Source organism: Lynx canadensis, chromosome B1 (genome assembly GCF_007474595.2).
Source record: "Lynx canadensis isolate LIC74 chromosome B1, mLynCan4.pri.v2, whole genome shotgun sequence".
NCBI lineage: Eukaryota > Metazoa > Chordata > Mammalia > Carnivora > Felidae > Lynx > Lynx canadensis.
In genome coordinates this window covers 105,776,240-105,794,701 of record NC_044306.2, presented here as the reverse complement: position 1 = coordinate 105,794,701, position 18,462 = coordinate 105,776,240, and the positions used below count along the sequence as shown (strand labels likewise).

The 18,462-nt window shown below is 36.7% G+C and overlaps 1 protein-coding gene across 1 annotated transcript in view; it reads right to left on the bottom strand.

The window, feature by feature from the left end:
- Positions 1–18,462, bottom strand: part of PRSS12 (serine protease 12) — a 77,585-nt gene that overhangs the window by 41,635 nt on the left and 17,488 nt on the right. The window contains exons 4-6 of the mRNA XM_030313170.1: positions 15,189–15,339; positions 3,451–3,629; positions 1,583–1,724 (exon numbers count right to left, since the gene is read on the bottom strand). Of these exons, the coding sequence (XP_030169030.1) occupies positions 1,583–1,724; positions 3,451–3,629; positions 15,189–15,339 (472 nt within the window). The remainder of the gene's footprint in view (positions 1–1,582; positions 1,725–3,450; positions 3,630–15,188; positions 15,340–18,462) is intronic.

Below are 18,462 nucleotides of genomic sequence, written 5' to 3'. Positions count from 1 at the left end.
ATTCCTCATTCCAAAATGGTATTCTGCATTAGAAATTCTCCTGTAAACCAAAAGTACATGTGGTACATGCCTATTTTACCTTCCAAAACAATCTTATAGAACTGTTAACAAATATTAGTGAGAATACTTTTTGAACCATCAAATTCTGATTCTCTGTATATACAAGAAAAATTGAATATATTTGTAAAACAAAATTAATAAAATAGAAACACTAAGTCTCATTCTGTTGTTTTTATTAATAAGGAAAAATATGAAGATAGTGACTAATAATATTTATGAATCCTTCTAAATCTGTGAAAATAGAATGCAGTTCTCAGGTCTAACATTCACTTAAAGATGAAATAGTATTTATTAAATAATTCTTATTAATTAAGCATTAATATTTATTTGGTTTGTACATCATACCCCTCAACCCAATAATTATAACTGCACTGTCCATGAAAATTCAAAATATTGGGCAATAATATGTATTTATATCTTCATGATATCATTAGTTATAACAGGAAAAATTAAACTAACCTAAATATTAAGTAAATTATGACATGAATATTCAATGGGCATTATGTTATCATTAAAAATTATGACTGTAGTACTATAAAGGTAAGAAATATGGATAGAAAATGCATGTACTTACTATTAAAGTTGTTATAAAATTATACACACAAATTATAATAATAATGGTTTAAGAATGGAACAATTAGGGGTAGTTTTTAATTTTTATTTTCTAAAATCTAATATTTTACATTACTTTGACAAATTTAAAAAATATGTTTAAACACGATCATACCTAGCTTGGATCAAAGTATATTTTTAAGGTTTAATGAGTATATGCAATTAGCTCTGTCTCAAGCATGAAATAATTTTGCCAATTTTTCCAAGCCTGAGAATTAATTCAAGCATGACCCAGAAATATGAAAAACAAGAAAGAATGGGCATTCATAGGCTTCATTCAAATATTAGCTAAAAGGCATCATTTGCAGGCCAACTGAAATCTCTACTCTGGAATGCATTATGTGTGTGACATGAAATATATTGCCCAAAGTGTGATACTAGCTTTTAAGAGAGTAAGGTCAAGGGTGAGTTCTAAAGGTCATCTCATGACAAGAAGGCTGTTTTTCTCAAATAAAAGTGATAATTATCATCACATTTAAGCAAGGGATTGACACTGGGCTTGCCTGCAATTTTAGACACAATGATGTCAGAACTAAGAACATCTAATAGCAGTGATGCGTCAGACGAAAGTCGAGCATTCAAAGCATACGGTCTTACTTGAATGGACACAAAGAAAACCTAAAAGTCACCGATGGCTCCAATCAATTACTCAAGAAGAGGGGTGGTGACAGGAAAGGTAATGAGATAAAAACAAGACATGGTTATTTGTCATCACAGAAAATGTTATTTTTTTTAATTTTTATTTTTTATAGTTACTCCATATATAGATAGGTGAATAGGCAGGTAGGTAGGTAGACAGATGATAGAGAACATGCACTGTTAGTATGATAGAAATTATAAGTAAGGATTGTAAAATGAGAATTTAAAAAATGTAACTTGCATTGAGCTGCATCATATCAATGGACCTTACTTAAATCCCAGTTGTCGGCAAACCACATATGTATTCAGCTCAGTCCAGCCATCATCGCAGACAGTCCCCCACCGTCCCCTGTAATACACCTCCAGGCGACCCTCATGGCTGCCTTTACCACCTCCAAGTCTGACGACCCCATCTGTAGTAAGAAGGAGACACAGAGACTGAGCAAACCACTTATCAAAAAAGGAACAACATTTTAATTTCACTAAAATTATCACCTCTCTCTCTAGGCCTTTTGTTTAACTTACTTCAAGACTGCTCAGTGATCTGTCATTGGACTGTTTCTGAAGTATGACATAACATATATTTGTCCTAACAAAATATTCTTTTCTCCTTATTTGCACTTCTAATTTCTGATCAGAAAAATATACTCTGATATAATTCCAAACTAGTTATTTAGATTTCTCCAGATTAAATAATATTTGGGAAATTTCCTATAGCTTCAATCTCCAGAAGTATGAGAAAATTAGTCATTTAAACTAAAAAAAATAAGAAAACATCGAAACTTGGAAATGGTTCAAAATTTTAACCGCAAATGAAAAAAGTACTGAAATACAAAGACAGAAAAAGCTATTCTGGTTAAAGTGTGGTCTATCGTGTCAATGCATTTATTATTCCTTAGGCATTCATAAATTATAAAAACTGGGGTACACGTCTCACTTGTGTTCTTTTATTGATAATACAGATCTGAATTTGAAGCTTATGAGTTCAATGAATAATTAATTCCCAGAAAACCCTGTTAAGAGCTGCGTAGCAGATATATAATACATTTATCCCCCCAAAAGTAGATTTAAAAGCTATTTCCATGCAAGACAATCCAAACATCCCCAAATGAAACATATAAATAATCCTGGGTAAAGGTGATACTTTTCATGAATCTCTGGGATCTGTAAAGTAAATGGTCTCTTAGCAACACAATCACTTATTCATGTAATACTTTACAGTCTGCAAAACACTGCTACACATTTTACCTCATTTGACCATCACAGTAACACTACAAAATTACACTCATTTGAAAGAGGAGGAAATGGAGACCCAAAAAGATGATGTTCTCTGGCTTAAAATCTGGTATAAATTTTATATTTCTATTGTATATAAACATGTTATTCTGCTAATAAAAACAACAGCATGTATAGAAATATACAAATAAAAAGGTATAACTTCAGCATTTCATGGGCCCTCCAAAGTTTTTATTTTCATTTTTTAAAGAAAAATTACAAACCCCACTTATTTTCTTCAAGTTCTTTTTACCATAGAAACAATGGATTTGTGATGACCCAACTTCTTGTCTGTCCCTTTCCCCCTTCTTCCCACAAAACATGTAAGTACCTATGCAAACGCACTTATTTGTACTCAGACATGCCCTTCTTATAACACATCCTGACCAGCATGCTGCGATTTGGAACAGTTGGAGAGGTGAGCGCCGGCAAGTTAAGTTGGTTCCTTTACTAGTGTGCTTTACCCGACAATCCCATCAATATGGTTTCACCAGTTACGAACGTATTCTGAGACAAGGCAGGTCAATAGATAAAGGAACTAAATATATACCTAGTATATGAAATTTATCATTGCACACTGATTTTGATTATTGGATTTGATTATTTCATTATATATTGCAACAAAATTGTATTTTTAGGACTGTATAGCTTTAGGGTGACAAATTCAGAAATATTTATGGATAAGAACATACCATTTTAATACACAGCTTGTGTTCATTTGGGTTTTGTTTTTGTTTTTGTTTTTTAGTTTTATTTGTAGTATTTGCATGCTCATTTATATTATCTTAAGTTGAAGAGAAAAAAAGGTAAGCCCAGATGGTGGTGTGGGCAAGAGTTGGTAGATTAATGGGGTGAAATTCTTACCTGTCAGAGGGGTACAGGACACTCCAGCATCTTCTTTATGGTCACAGTTATGCTCTCCCCAGGAACTCTTTGGACATTGTTCAATAGAAAGCTCATTCCCAGTACAGCGTACCTCATCCAACATTATTGGACCAGAGCCTTCCCCAAAATATGCCTGGTTCCATGCTTTGGCAATGCCACTGAACAAACATAAGAATTCTGGATTAGACATTAAAAGTTAGTCTGACATAATTTCTTTTACCCTAGTAAAGGCATATTTATGATTAATCCATACTTCCCCTTACCAATTCACTCCCATAGCTCATATATGACTAGCTGTATTTCTTTCTTGTTCATTTGTTACTCTTTATATTTTTGGCCATCACAAATGTTTTAATTTTTTTTTAAATGTTTGTTTATTTTTGAGAGAGAAAGGGAGACAAAACACGAACACGGGAAGGGCAGAGAGACAGGGAGACACAGAATCCTGAAGCAGGCTTCAGGCTCTGAGCTGTCAGCACAGAGCCCAACATGGGCTGACCTGAGCCGAAGTTGGACGCTTAACCAACTGAGCCACCCAGGCGTCCCGGCCATCACAAATGTTTTAGACTGCTAGTTATGCCCCAATATTTACTCTCCTTTTCTTCATTAGAAATGGAACCACAGATTTTTAGGAGGGCAATGGCTATCCTGAGTAAAGACCACATTTCCCAGCCTCTTCTCTTTCCAGATGACTGTTTGTTTTAAAATACGCAGAGCATAACATTTACCACTTTAACTATTTTTAAGTGTACTAAGCAAATTCTCATTCTTGTGCAACTATTACCACTACCACCACCCATCTCCAGAACTCTTTAATCATCCCAAACTCAAACTCTGTACCGCTCTTAGATGACTAAGTTTTGACCAATGATATTTAAGTAGAAGTGTTGTCCTATAACACTTCCAGGAAGTATCTTTGTTCCACTCTCTCCTTTCTGCTGACTGCAAGGCAGAGGTGATGGCTAGAGCTTGAGAAGCTATATTGGTCCATGAGGTGCTATGTTAAGAATGACAGAACTACAAGTAAAAAAGAGCCTGGGCCCTGATGATTGTGGAACCACCATACTAGCCTTGAGCTGGCTACCTCTGTTCTCTTGAGAGAGAAATAAACTCTTATCTTGCTTAAGCCACTGTTATTTTCAGTTCTCTGTTACTCACAACCAAACATATTTCTAACTAAAACATCTCTTCACTCAAATTTATTTGTACTAAATTTACTTCTGCCACAATTCAAAGTGATACCACATTCTAGAACGTCAGATTTCACTCAAGATGATCATGATTGACTGTCAAAATGATTAATAACTTCAGAAATTGCAATTTCAACACCTTTTAGCCTTTTAATTTTTAGAGTAGAGCATTTATATTCGTGGTTATTCCCCATTATTTTAGTTGCCTTTTTCTCACAGCATTATAACTACCTTGAGAATTTAAACCAAAATATATTGAAGGGAAAAAAAAGTTTGCTAAATGTGTATAATAAATGTGCTAAATGGCAAAGTTTTAGATAATCAACTTCATGGTGAAAGAAGAGCTTATTTGACTAATCTAGATACCATGGAAGTTTCTTTTAAGAGAACGTGTCTAAAACAAACCCGAGGGGTGGCTAGGTGGCTCAGTTGGTTAAGTGTCCAACTCTTGGTTTCTGCTCAGGTCGTGATCTCATGATTCGTGAGATCAAGCCCCGCACTAGGCTCCACTCTGACAGTGCAGAGCCTGCTTGGGATTCTCTCTCTTTCCTCTCTCTGCCCCCTGCCCTGCTCATGCTCTCTCTCTCTCTCTCTCTCAAAATAAATAAACTTACAATTAATTAATTAATTAATTAATTAAACAATAAGGAAAACCCCCAAACATCTGAAAGTTAAACCCTTTAATACCTTTATTAAAGGTATTAATAAAGTTAAGCTTTCTAAATACCATTAAAGCAAATACTTGTTCCATTATCACTTGACCCACTTCCTGTTTAATATCCAGAGATTCTGCAAGGGGAAAGATAAAGGAATGTTTATAGGAAGAGGTGTGAAGAAAGCTGGAGGAAAGGAAAAATAGGTAGCTTATGCAGCATATTTTGGTGGAGTTAAAATTTTTAAATTTAGAATCCTGACACTTGAGTCACTACCTGATATTTGTCATACAGTAGCCTCTAAGAAGACTGCCCCAACAAATATTAAAGATTAATATCTAGAGCTAATCAGACAAACGTGAAAGGAAAAAAAATAATCCTAACACAAATGAAATTATCAAATGATACAACTTGGTGAGTGAATTTGTTTTGCTAGGGGATACATATGGCAGAACAAAAAGCCATTTCTACTCTTCTGGAAAGAAGGAATAAATGCTCAATTAATAGGATTTTTTTAAATGAAGTTTTCAGTTGTTTCAATGTATGTCTATGTGCCCACAGAAGAGTGTGATATGGACACACATATACATGTTCATATATTACTGACCATGTCAAAAAGCTTATTCTTTCCAAGCTGAATCTTTGAAGAAGAAAAGCAGATGTGGAGACAGGCCTTCAGATTCAAATCTGGGCTCTATTTTTACCAACGTAAGCTGCCCCAGAGAAGTTACAAAAACCTTCCAGGCCTGAAATGCTTCTTTTGAACATAGGGATGATAAATGTTCCCTTGCAGGGTTATAAGAATTAAACTGATGCAAAGTAGGAACTGAATAAATGTTGGTACCTTTCCCAATCTGGCACTTTCAAGAAGCTTCCCCTTCATGGTTGATGAAGAGCATATTTTTCACTGCTAAGCAATTTATCTAAAAACCATTTGGCATTTGGTTTAAACAAACAGCATAGTTTTTGTTCTCCCTGCTCCCCAAAGGTAGAGTCAGGCAAGTGGTGGGCAGGGTTGAATCAATGAAAATCTTAACATTTTCTGGTTTTAAGGTTGCAAACATGTTTTAATTAATTAATTAATTTGTTTTGAAATCACTAAAAAAAATTACTTATGTAAGTAATCTGTAGCCTGTAAGATATTGGACAAGTCTACGTTGTTTTTTTTTTAAGGACCGTAAGATGATGGCCCAAAAGATCATTAAGCTATGACTTACATCACTCAACTTGGGATTCTTGTGGCAGAGACACAGATAATCGGAGGCCAAAAATTTCAAGCCTTTTAGTGCACGGAAGGCATTTTACCAAAACAATTGTAGTAACCAAAAAAATTTTTTTTTCTAAAGATAGCATTTATGCTCCCAGAAAAATATATTCTATACCCAAATGATCTTGTAATAGTAGTCTCTAAGGCTGTGAATAAATTAAAATGTTTTAAGTTGCCCATAGTAGAGTAGATATCGCCTTCCAAAAGAAAAGATTTTCATATAACATTCACACGGAATTGAACATGGGAACAGTGTAAGACCCACTGAAAATAACTCTAAAGTCATGTACTGATGGTGAGTTAGTCCAGAATTTGGAAGCCTGAATAACTGAAATGTATTATTTTAAATATGTTAATATATTTACTAAGTTTGGTTCAAAGAAGGGAGGTGCTTAGAGATGCATTCCTGAGACCTGCGGCACCTTTTTTAACAGGGACAGTCCAGGATGAAAGCAAAGAATCTGATGAGCAGAGATCAGCAAACTCCCACCCAAGGGGTAAATTCAGCACACCACCTGTTTTTATATGGCCAGGAGTGAAGAGTGGTTTTTACACTTTATAAATGGTTGAGGTAAAATCAAATCAAGAATATAGTTTTTGACACGGGAAGGCCATATGAAATTCAAATTGGACTGTCCAGAAATAAGGTTTTTTGGAACAAAGCCACACTCATTCCCAACTTACTATCTATCTATGGCCGCCTTTGTACTACAAAGGCACAGTTGAGTAGTTGCGAAGTCTAAAGTACTTACTATCTGGCCCTTCACAGGAAAAGTTTGTTGACCCTTGCTCTAAAGGAAAGAGATTAATGAAAGCAAATATGAAAGCTGATGTAGAGAACACTGAAAGTTGGAGAACACAGGCAGAGGAGACAGGATGACTGATGAAGGTCATGGGGAAGCCAGATAGGAAAGCTTTGGAGAAAGGCAGATTAACAGCCTCCTTGGATCATTGCCCTGGGATAAATGCCAGGAAAGAAAAAGATCTACCGAAGAAAATTTCAATGGGTACAATTCACTGAGCCAGGATTAGGTGCTATAAGGAATATGGAAGAATATAAAATATGGAAGAATACAAAATTTGATCCCAACTCAGAAGCAAAACATAAATTTCAGAGGGTTTAAAGAGGTAAATATTGAAACAAAGAAAGAAAGAAAGAAAGAAAGAAAGAAAGAAAGAAAGAAAGAAAAGAAAGAAAGAAAGAAAAGGAAGGAAGGAAGGAAGGAAGGAAGGAAGGAAGGAAGGAAGGAAGGAGGCACCTGGGTGGTTCAGTCATTTAAGTGTCTGATTTGGCTCAGGTCATGATCTCATGGTTCATGGGTTAGAGCCCCATATCGGGCTTTCTGCTGTCAGCACAGAGCCCACTTCAGATCCTCTGTCCCCCTCTCTCTCTGCCCCTCCCCCACTCATTCTCTCTCTCTCTCTCTCTCTCTCTCTCTCTCTCTCTCTCAATCTCTCTCTCTCTCTCTCAAAAAAAAAAGAAACATTAAAAGGAAAGAAAGAAAGAAAGAAAGAAAGAAAGAAAGAAAGAAAGAAAGAAAGAAAGAAAGAAAGGAGAAAGGAAGGTTAAGAAGTCACTAGAATAAAATAAAGACCATAGTATAAGAATAACATCACCTTGGGACAAAGAGGATTTCCTGAGCAAGATAAGAAACCCAAAAGTCAGAAAAAAAAAAGTGTAATTTAACCACATATAAATTTAAATACTGTATAGCAAAACACACCATAATCATAGTCAAAAGGCAAACCAACAAGCAGGAAGAAATATTTGTAATATATAACAGCAATCAAAGAAAAGAACTCCTAGAAATTAGTAATAATGTTATAATTACATTATAATGAAAGACAAAACAACCAACATAAAGTAGGGGAAGGGAGAAGATCAGGCTATTCACAGAAGAAATATTCATGGCTACTGAACAAATGACAGGTCAAATGGTCAGGTAATGGTCAAATTAAGACAACAGGAATGCATTCTTAGCTAACATATATTTTTAGAGATTTAAAAGATTAGTATCATTTTTTGTACAATATTTAGGCTAAAAGGTTACAGACTAAAGTCTTTTTATTCCCTACCCCCCCCCCTCCAAAACCAACCCTAAATTAATGATTAGCTGGGAGTGATTCAAGATAGGCTGGGCAGAGTAACTGAAATACATTGTGTTTCAAATATGTTAAAGATCATGTGATAGAGGTCCTAGGGAAAAACAAAAGGCCTGATTAATTGCCTCTGAACTGCATCCCTTCTTCCTTAAGGGAGAACACAAGATACAGAGGAATAACCCCCTAGTCATGACTCTGGGGAAAGTCATCTATGATAAAATGCTCTCTTAAAACACTACTTGGGGGGCGCCTGGGTGGCTCGGTGGGTTGAGTGTCCGACTTCAGCTCAGGTCATGATCTCACAGTCCGTGAGTTCAAGCCCCGCGTCGGGCTCTGTGCTGACAGCTCAAAGCCCGGAGCCTGTTTCAGATACTGTGTCTCCCTCTCTCTATGCCCCTCCCCTGTTCATGCTCTGTCTCTCTCTGTCTCAAAATAAATAAACGTTAAAAAAAAAACACTACTTGGGTGTTTTATGATCTTCCTTATATATTTACATATTTTCCATTATTTATAAATATTACTTTAATGATCACAAAATGTTTAATTGAAATAAACTAGTCAGAAAAAATTGAATAAATCTGATGACAACAACAAAAATGTGAACCAGGAAACTATAATGCAACACAGACTAGGTTTTTCTGGCTCATTTTCGAGTTTATTAAAATTAAGAAGATAATTTTACATATACACATATTCCTTCAGAGCCCATAGTATTTCCTGGTGTCCTCGACTGTGCTGGCTTTTAGGGAACATCAAAGAAGCTGATGACTCTGCTTTTACAGAGATTGGGCAATATTGGGAAAAGCAACATAAAACTCATGGACTGTTAAAGTCAAATAATTGCCACGTGAATTTGATAAAGCTGTGTGTTCTTTGTCCTTCCCTTATGGAAATTATTCCCACACCAACCCCCAGCAGTTCATTTGTAGTAAAATTTCCAGTGTGGCCCACTTTCTTACCCTCTGACCACAGAATAAATTTGTGGAATAGGGGTGCTCTAATATAATACATTGATTTAATAAATCAAGGTTTTGTTTTTTTTTTTTCTGTAAAGCTATTTGACCTACATAACAGCAATGCCCAATAAACACTAAATTGATTCTACCTCTGATCCTTATCCAAAACATTCTTAAATCTATTTAGCTAATCTGATTGTATTTGTGTGAAGTTTGTTTTCATAGAAAAAGACCAAATAAATAGCACCATCTAACTAATTCAATCCCCAGGCTTAGTTACTACTTTGAGTAGATGCAAAATAGAGTCAGGCAATTCTATTGTGCAAGATTATTGTTTGTTAGGTTATGAAAGATTAGTCCTTTCACTTCAAATATCAGTGTGTGACACTTATAACCTATGAGTGAAAAACCTTGTCTTTAATGATCAATATCCTAGGTTTCTCTCTGGAGAACAAATCCCCTGCCTTTCCAATAGTGATATTTGATGTACACTGAATGCTTACTGCATGCCAGGCACTGGTCTAACAGCTTTATATGTTTTAACTCATTTAATCCTCCCTACAACCCCATATTATGATCCCCATATACAGATGAGGAAACTGAGGCCCAGAAATTAAATGATTTGCCCAGCATTATACCACCACTGGATAGTAAAACTTGTCTGGCTAAAACAGAGCTAACTCTGAAACATTTTGCTATCTTACAGCCTCTTGGGGGGGCATTCTCAATGAGGTATCTATGGCACCTCAAATGTAGTCTATCTAAAACGTGTCATCATCATTTTCTCCCTACAATTTATCTTTATCTCTTGACTTCCCTATTTCTTTCAGGTCTATATTGGTATTTATTCTTAATAACACCTGGCTATTTTGCAAATACTATAACATGAAAGAAAAAAATTCTACAGTGGGAACCATAAGTCTCAAGATTCTGGTTCTCATTTAACAGTATGACTTTGGGGCTTCAGGTAATCACAGAGGGACTAATTTCCTCTTCTGCCAGACAAGGTCTCTCTCCTGCTCAATTACTCCCTGTACGAAGTTTATCTTTATGGTAAAATCTATAAAATGTGAATAAATTAATGAACAGTAAAATAAAAAAAAGGAAGAAGTATGTTTTTTTTTTTTTTCAACGTTTTTTATTTATTTTAGGACAGAGAGAGACAGAGCATGAACGGGGGAGGGGCAGAGAGAGAGGGAGACACAGAATCGGAAACAGGCTCCAGGCTCCGAGCCATCAGCCCAGAGCCTGACGCGGGGCTCGAACTCAAGGACCGCGAGATCGTGACCTGGCTGAAGTCGGACGCTTAACCGACTGCGCCACCCAGGCGCCCCAAGAAGTATTTTTTAAAAGCAATTTGTACCAGATTTTTATTCTGATCACTCAATAAAATTGTTCTGTAGATAATTTCATAGCCAAAAAAAATAAAACCCTAAGAAAGATGTGTTCATAATTTTTAAATTCCTATGTAAATTATGGCATATCCACACAATAAAATATGATGTCATAGTTCTAAGAAATGCTTTTAAGGTTTTGAAAGACACAGGAAATGTTTTAACTTTAACTGCACAAAAGGAATTCTGATTAAAATGTCTCCACCTGAAACTTCACTGTGTACATATGCATTCTCAAGTCAACTTTCTGACATCTGGCTGCCTCCTTTCCTGTTCCTCATCTTTCTCCAAGCTCTGAGTTAATCAAATTGAAGTATCAAAAGTACAGTAATTTCTTTTGTATTTAGGAAGCTTGCCAGCTCCAAAAACTCTACAGACACCATTAAAAGATGAAAGTCAGGGGCGCCTGGGTGGCGCAGTCGGTTAAGCGTCCGACTTCAGCCAGGTCACGATCTCGCGGTCCGTGAGTTCGAGCCCCGCGTCGGGCTCTGGGCTGATGGCTCAGAGCCTGGAGCCTGTTTCCGATTCTGTGTCTCCCTCTCTCTCTGCCCCTCCCCCGTTCATGCTCTGTCTCTCTCTGTCCCAAAAAAAATAAAAAAAAAAAAATAAAAAAAAATAAACGTTGAAAAAAAAAAAAAAAAAAAGATGAAAGTCAACAAAAACAGCATCTTGCAAAGAAATTGTAACTACCACTCCAGGGAGGCATGATGTAGTTTCCCTCTGGGAATTCAACAAACAAATAAGACTGAGATAAAATTTGCTTAGGAAAAAATCATAAATCCAGACAAGCAACAATTACGCTGTTATCAACCATGTGCCATTAAAAACTATTTCAACTGAGAGGGCTGTGCCATTAAGTAAGCAAAACAGATTCTAAAGGAAGCACAGTTGCAGAGCACTGCTTTAATGCAAGCTTATGAGGTAATTATTAAATCAAGTGAAAGAAATCCAGCAAACAATATCAGCTCAGGGCCTCAGAGTACTTACAATAAAAACAAATGTCTACCAAGCTGAATTGTTGCTTGTTGCCTAGGCTCGTGGAGGAGTTTTGCTGCCTTGTATATCGGGACATATTTTTCCTTTCTTTTACTTTTCTCAACATGAATCTCCTCATACAAAACAAAGCAATAAGGGGCACCTGGCTCAGTGGGTTAAACATCCGACTCTTGATTTCGGTTCAGGTCATGACCTCAAGGTTGTGGGATCAAGGCCCACGTTGGGCTTTGCACTGACAGCAGGGAGTCTGCTTCAGATTCTCTTTCTTCCTCTTCTCTGCTCCTCCCTCGCTTGCACTCTCTCTCTCAAAATAAATAAATCAACATTTTTTTAAAATATAGCAATAAGCTAATGCTCAAGAAAGATATAAACACGTGACCTTCACATGCGTTCAATGCTAATATAGTCTTCCTGGTGATTCCATCTCTACATTCTTTCTATGCAATAGACTATTGTTTGTCAAAATGGTCCCTGTTTAATGTAATGTGAAAAAATGTAAGTGAAAAAAACTTTTTGGCTCTCAAGAAAATTGTACATTTCAACATAAATTTTTAGGGTCATTTCTATGACTGTAAATATAATTAACATTCACAGTGTGTCTGTGAAATTTTTTTGCATTTTTCTAAGCAAAATGCCTCTTCCCCAGAGAAATATATTAATAATTAAAAAGCTTTATAGCTTAAATACAGAGTAATCCATACTGCAACTGGTAATGTTAAATATGCTATTACTATACCGTTAACGTTCTTAAAATTTTTTGCAAAGATGTAAGTTTTTTAGTAACTAACATGAAAATCAATTAGTACACCAATGATTACACAAGCGATAGCCCAGTAAATACACACATACAGACCCTAGAATGTTTTAAAATCTGAAATTCATATTTTAATTCATAAAACAGCTAACTAAATAGAAGTTCTGGATAGAAAAATAATGTTTGATAATCTTGCCACCAAATACTTGGTTCACTTTGAATGTTAATAATATCTTTCAACTAGGGGTGCCTGGGTGGCTCAGTCCAGTCGAGCATCCAATCATGATCTCACAGTTAGTGAGTTCGAGCCCTGTGTCGGGCTCGGTGCTGACAGCTCAGAGCCAGGAGCCTGCTTTGGCTTCTGGGTCTCCCTCTCTCTCTGCCCCGCCCCACTCGTACTCTGTCTCTCTCTCTCAAAAATAAATACACATTTTTTAAAATAATGATAATATCTTTCAACTATAACGGTCCCTAATTTGACTGACCTTGATAGCTGATGTATATTATATACTTGTTACGTGTGCTAACTGCTCTAGTACCTGTGTTAGACAACAGCCCCAATATGTTAGGAGATATGTTATAGATGAGGGAATCTGACCAAGAGATATTCTATAACTCTTCTTATCTCCAGAAGTAGGACTCAAATCCAGGTTGTTTTGAGAACAGGGCACATGCTGATAATTTTATGCTGTGTTGACTCCAACAACACCTAGACACTTTTAAAACCTAGTCTCAAAATTTAATGATTAATAGCAGTTTTCTCAAAGGGAACTAGTTGGCCCTATTTCTGACCCGCCCAAAGAAAAGGATCATACCAGTAAACTTAACACCAGTAAACTTAACAGTAAATTGATCATTATAAGACCCAGAGACACAGGATTTGCCATGCTGTTCCCTTCCCACACATAAATGGTGAAATAGCGGGTAGGTCCCAGAATTGGTTACAGGGGGACTATGTATCTTCACAGTGAAGGACTGGGCCAATGACACCTTAACCCAGTGCTCGTGCTCAAGCTTAGCCTCAGCAGTGGGGAAAACCCCTGGTTGTTCTGTGATGCAAAAGGAGAACACATCCCTTTTGATGGTTCCTGGCCAAAATACTTGCTTTGATCTAATCAAGCATTTGGATCTAGCCTCCTATTTCAGGAATTACAAGAGCCAGAGGAGTAAACTAAATGACACCAGCAAGAAGAAATGAGACAAATCCAGAAGGTAGGACATTCCCCAGAACAACTGGTTCTGTCTCTTCCGCAAGTCAGTGTCATGAATAACAAGAGGCTGTTCTAGATTCAAAGAGACTTCAGGTACACAACATCCAGATGCACTGCATGATCGTGGACTAAATTCTGCTTAAGATAAACTGTTGGTCAAGGACATTGTGAGAGAACCACGGGAAACTGAATGTGTGCGGTATTAGGCAATGTTAAGAATGATTACCAATTATATTAGTTGTGATAATGTTGATTTGGCCATGTAGCACAGTGGTCTTACTTTTAACAGATACATACTTTTAAGAAGGGAAAATGTTAAGATGTCAATATTTTCCTTTAAATTGCTTCAATATAAACACAGAGTTTTGAAAAAGAGGGGGATCAATTGCAAAACAAATGAGTATAAATGGTTTAAGTTTCAAAAATCATGCTTCACTGTCAAGGATTATGCTTAATTGAAAAAAATATGATACATGAACAGAGAAGCTTTGATCTCAAGAGGCCTCCCCCATCACTACCACCCACAAAGTGCTAAATGAAAAAATTTACAAACTTGAAGTAAAATATCAATTTTGAAATTTTTAGGCTTGTGAAACCAATGTTCAGAATCACTAAAGAAAAACAGATTAAAAATCCAAAATTACAGCATGCTATTGCAGAATAATCACAACTTGGGCAACATGGTATGTTGATTTTCATACTGCTGTTTTTATTGTATATGCTTCATTCATTTCCACACCTTCTGTGGGAATTATTTTCCTTGCACATTAATAAACATCTTTTGTTCTAAGCACATACGTAACAAATAAGAAAGCAAAGTCAAAAGTTTAGATAATATTTGGGGAGAAGAACCGAACTTCAGTCAAAGCCTAACAACCAGTTTCATGAGATGACTTCGGTAAGTTGCTGTGACTGAGGATGCTGGTTATTACCTAGGAGCAATGTAAAGGCCACTAATAACAGTAGTAAAAGGCTGAGATTCTTAGGGATATAAAATCAGTTGGATTCAGACACAGACAGGGAGACCTATAAGTACACATAAATTTTCTTCAGGGAGCCTACAGCCTAGTACAAAGATCACCAGGTGGCTTTTTCTATTCCTCTGAGGAAATGTGCAATTTAAATACATGGCACCTGCCTCTGGGTATGGAAATAACAGATTCCAAAATTTAAAAACAAGAATAAAAACAAACCTCAGGCCCAGCTGCCTGCAGATCACTTCTGCATCTGCTTCATCCCACTGGTCATCACAGACAGTCCCCCACTGACCAGCATGGTAGAGCTCCACTCGGCCTTCCCGGGTGCTGCTCCCACCCACGAGGCGTATGACGGGAAACGCTGGGCCTGTTCCGCGTGAGATTAGAAACAAATTAATTAGGCCAACATATCAACATTAACTGATAAGATTAGATATATTCTATTTATTTGCCATTCTCAGTAATTAAATCATACTTATTAAGCCACTTCAGTGATTTGGACATACACATGCACGTGTATTATGTATTATGTTATTCTTCATCAATTAAAATATTCCAAACTGGGGGCACCTAGCATGCAACTCTTGATCTCAGGGTTGTGAGTTCAACCCTGAGTTGAATCCCCCATTCATGTGAGTTCAATCCCCCATATTGGGGGTAGACTTACTTAAGAAAAAAAATATATATAAAAATTAAAAAAAGTACTCCAAATTGAATTATGTTCATTTAAATAGCTCTTAAGAGGAAGTAGTCTAGGGGTGCCCAGCTGACTCAGTCAGAAGAGCCAGCAACTCTCGATCTCGGAGTTGTGAGTTTGAGCTCCATGCTTAGTGTAGAGATTACTTTAAAAAAAAATATTTGAAAGAAAAGAGGAAGTAGTTTAAATTCACTTTTCCCCCAACAACCTCAGAAACCAGAAAAAAACACTCAAAACTGTAGTTTACTGGAAACACATTTGATTTTAATGATATTGTAGTAGTGACACTGATTTTTTAATTTACAGTGACTTGAGCATTACCAACATGTAATTTTTTTTTATTATTTTAGAAAGAGAGAACAAGGGGCAGAGGGAGAGAGAGAATCTCAAGCAGGCTCCACACTCAGTGCAGAGCCCGACATGGGGCTCAATCCCATGATCCTGCGATCTGGGGTCATGACCTGAGCTGAAATCAAGAGTTAGGTTGCTTGGGGCGCCTGGGTGGCTCAGTCGGTTGGGCGGCCGACTTCGGCTCGGGTCGTGATCTCGCAGTCCGTGAGTTCGAGCCCCACGTCGGGCTCTGTGCTGACAGCTCAGAGCCTGGAGCCTGTTTCAGATTCTGTGTCTCCCTCTCTCTGACCCTCCCCCGTTCATGCTTTGTCTCTCTCTGTCTCAAAAATAAATAAACGTAAAAAAAAAAAATTAAAAAAAAAAAAAAAAGAGTCAGGTTGCTTAACTGACTGAGCCACCCAGGTCCCTTTTTTTATATTTGCAGAAATCAAGTTGAAGTTAACACCTAACTCATTATAGCAAGGTAGTGAACATTATGGCCAATACCTGTAAAAAACAATATTGAGAATTCATTTGGATATGAATCAGTTCATATTCATTTTCTAAGAACTACCAAAGGTTTCTCATTGCAAATTCCTTATTATGGTCCACAGTGCCCTGATCTAGCCCTTGTCATTATCCTGAATATCTCTCTCTACTCCTGGCCTCCTTCACCAGGGTATATGTATGATGCCCTCATCCTTCTATCCTCAAAATACTCAAAGTTGACTCCCACCTTAGGGTTTGTACACTTCCTGATTCTTCTGCTTGAAATAATGTTCCCACAGATCCTCCCCTGGCTGTGTCCCTCAGTTTTCAGCTCTGAATTGTCCTTTGCTTAGAAGGCCTGCCCTGGCTACCCTAGCTAATGAAGTACCTTAAGGTACTTTTCACTATATTGCCTTCTGAATATTTACTTTATCTAAAATTATCATTGATTTATTGGTTTACATGTCAATTGTCTGCCTCCTAACAGCTAGAACTGAGGACAGAGATAGTGCCTTTCTCTTTCACCTGGGTATCTCAGGTTCCCGGCATACAGAAGGCACATAATGAATATCTGTGGGCTGACTGGCTGACAAGTGATAGCTAAAAACCTAGAAAGAATATCCCAAACATGGAAAAATAATTAGCAATATTCATTCACTCAGTTCTGTTTAACAAACAGATATTAGGCACCTGCAGGGCTGCAGGGCATTCATAGGAGCACTAGACAGACCCCACCTTCACGAAGTTCACTACCTAAGGACATGAACAAAGTGAGTACAGAGAAGAGATCATCAGGAACCTGTAGGGATTCAGAAGCAAGGTAGTCTGGGAATCTCTTCTGAAGAAGCTGTTATCTGAAGAGGGCCAAGGTGGATGGATGGGATTTCAAAAGTCAGAGATGGGGTAAGTGCATTTCAGGAAAAATGAACAGGATGAGCAAAAGCACAAAGAAGCACAAAGGTGAATGTGTTTGGGAAATAGTAAGCCAGGATAATTTTTCTAGAATAAAGGATGTAATATGGTAAAAGGTTCAGAATAGGCTGGGCCCCTATTCAGAAATTTAATTGCAGCTTTTGCCAAATGCTAATCATTTATCCACATGAAACAGTCTTCTAATTCCTCCATAGTGTAAGCAGCTGTCTGTAAACGGTATTGGGATATTCATATTTATATTCAAATATCATACTTGAGTTTTGCAGCACAGATTCAGACCAGTGAATATTTACATTTACTCATTCTGATCTTTAGAATATAGCTCATTTATATAAATCAACTAGTACTTATAATTTATAAAAGGATAAAGATAGTTTTAATAAATATACATGTTCTCAATATTGTATACTAGCTTCTTATAATTAACTGATGGCTGACTGGTGGTAAGAAACTTAAATTTGCACATTATGTTTATTTTTCCTTTAAAAAGCTTGGAAAACATAGAAAAAAATGATGGAAAAATGTATAAGTTTTTTAAGTTATAATATCCTCCCCTGCCTCCCCTCCCCCTGCCACTGTGGTAAGCTTGGAGATAACAGAAAAACAAAAATTTTTAAGAGGAAACTTAAAATCACCTACAACCCAGAACCGTATGGCATATTACCTTATTTTGTGTGTTTTCATGTTTTATTTTAAAGCATGTGGGCATTTTTCTGGCTGTATAAGTAATTGTGAAAATATTAAAAAAACTCAAAGACCAAATGACATCAACATCCCACATCCTCCCGACAAGCACACAGAAAATCATTTGAAAGAGAATTCAATGAGGTAGTTGACTCATGTTTAACTTATGGATAAATAAAACTCCCAGACATGTTCATTAAGATTACTACTTCCTATACCCAATACTGCTACCCAATCTCCTACTTAGGAAGTGTTGGAAAAGCAACAAAGACTGGTGACAAAACACTAAATGTAATTTGCAAACCAAAAAAAGTGTATTTATGGTCTATCACTCACTGTGCCTTGAAGTAGACTCAG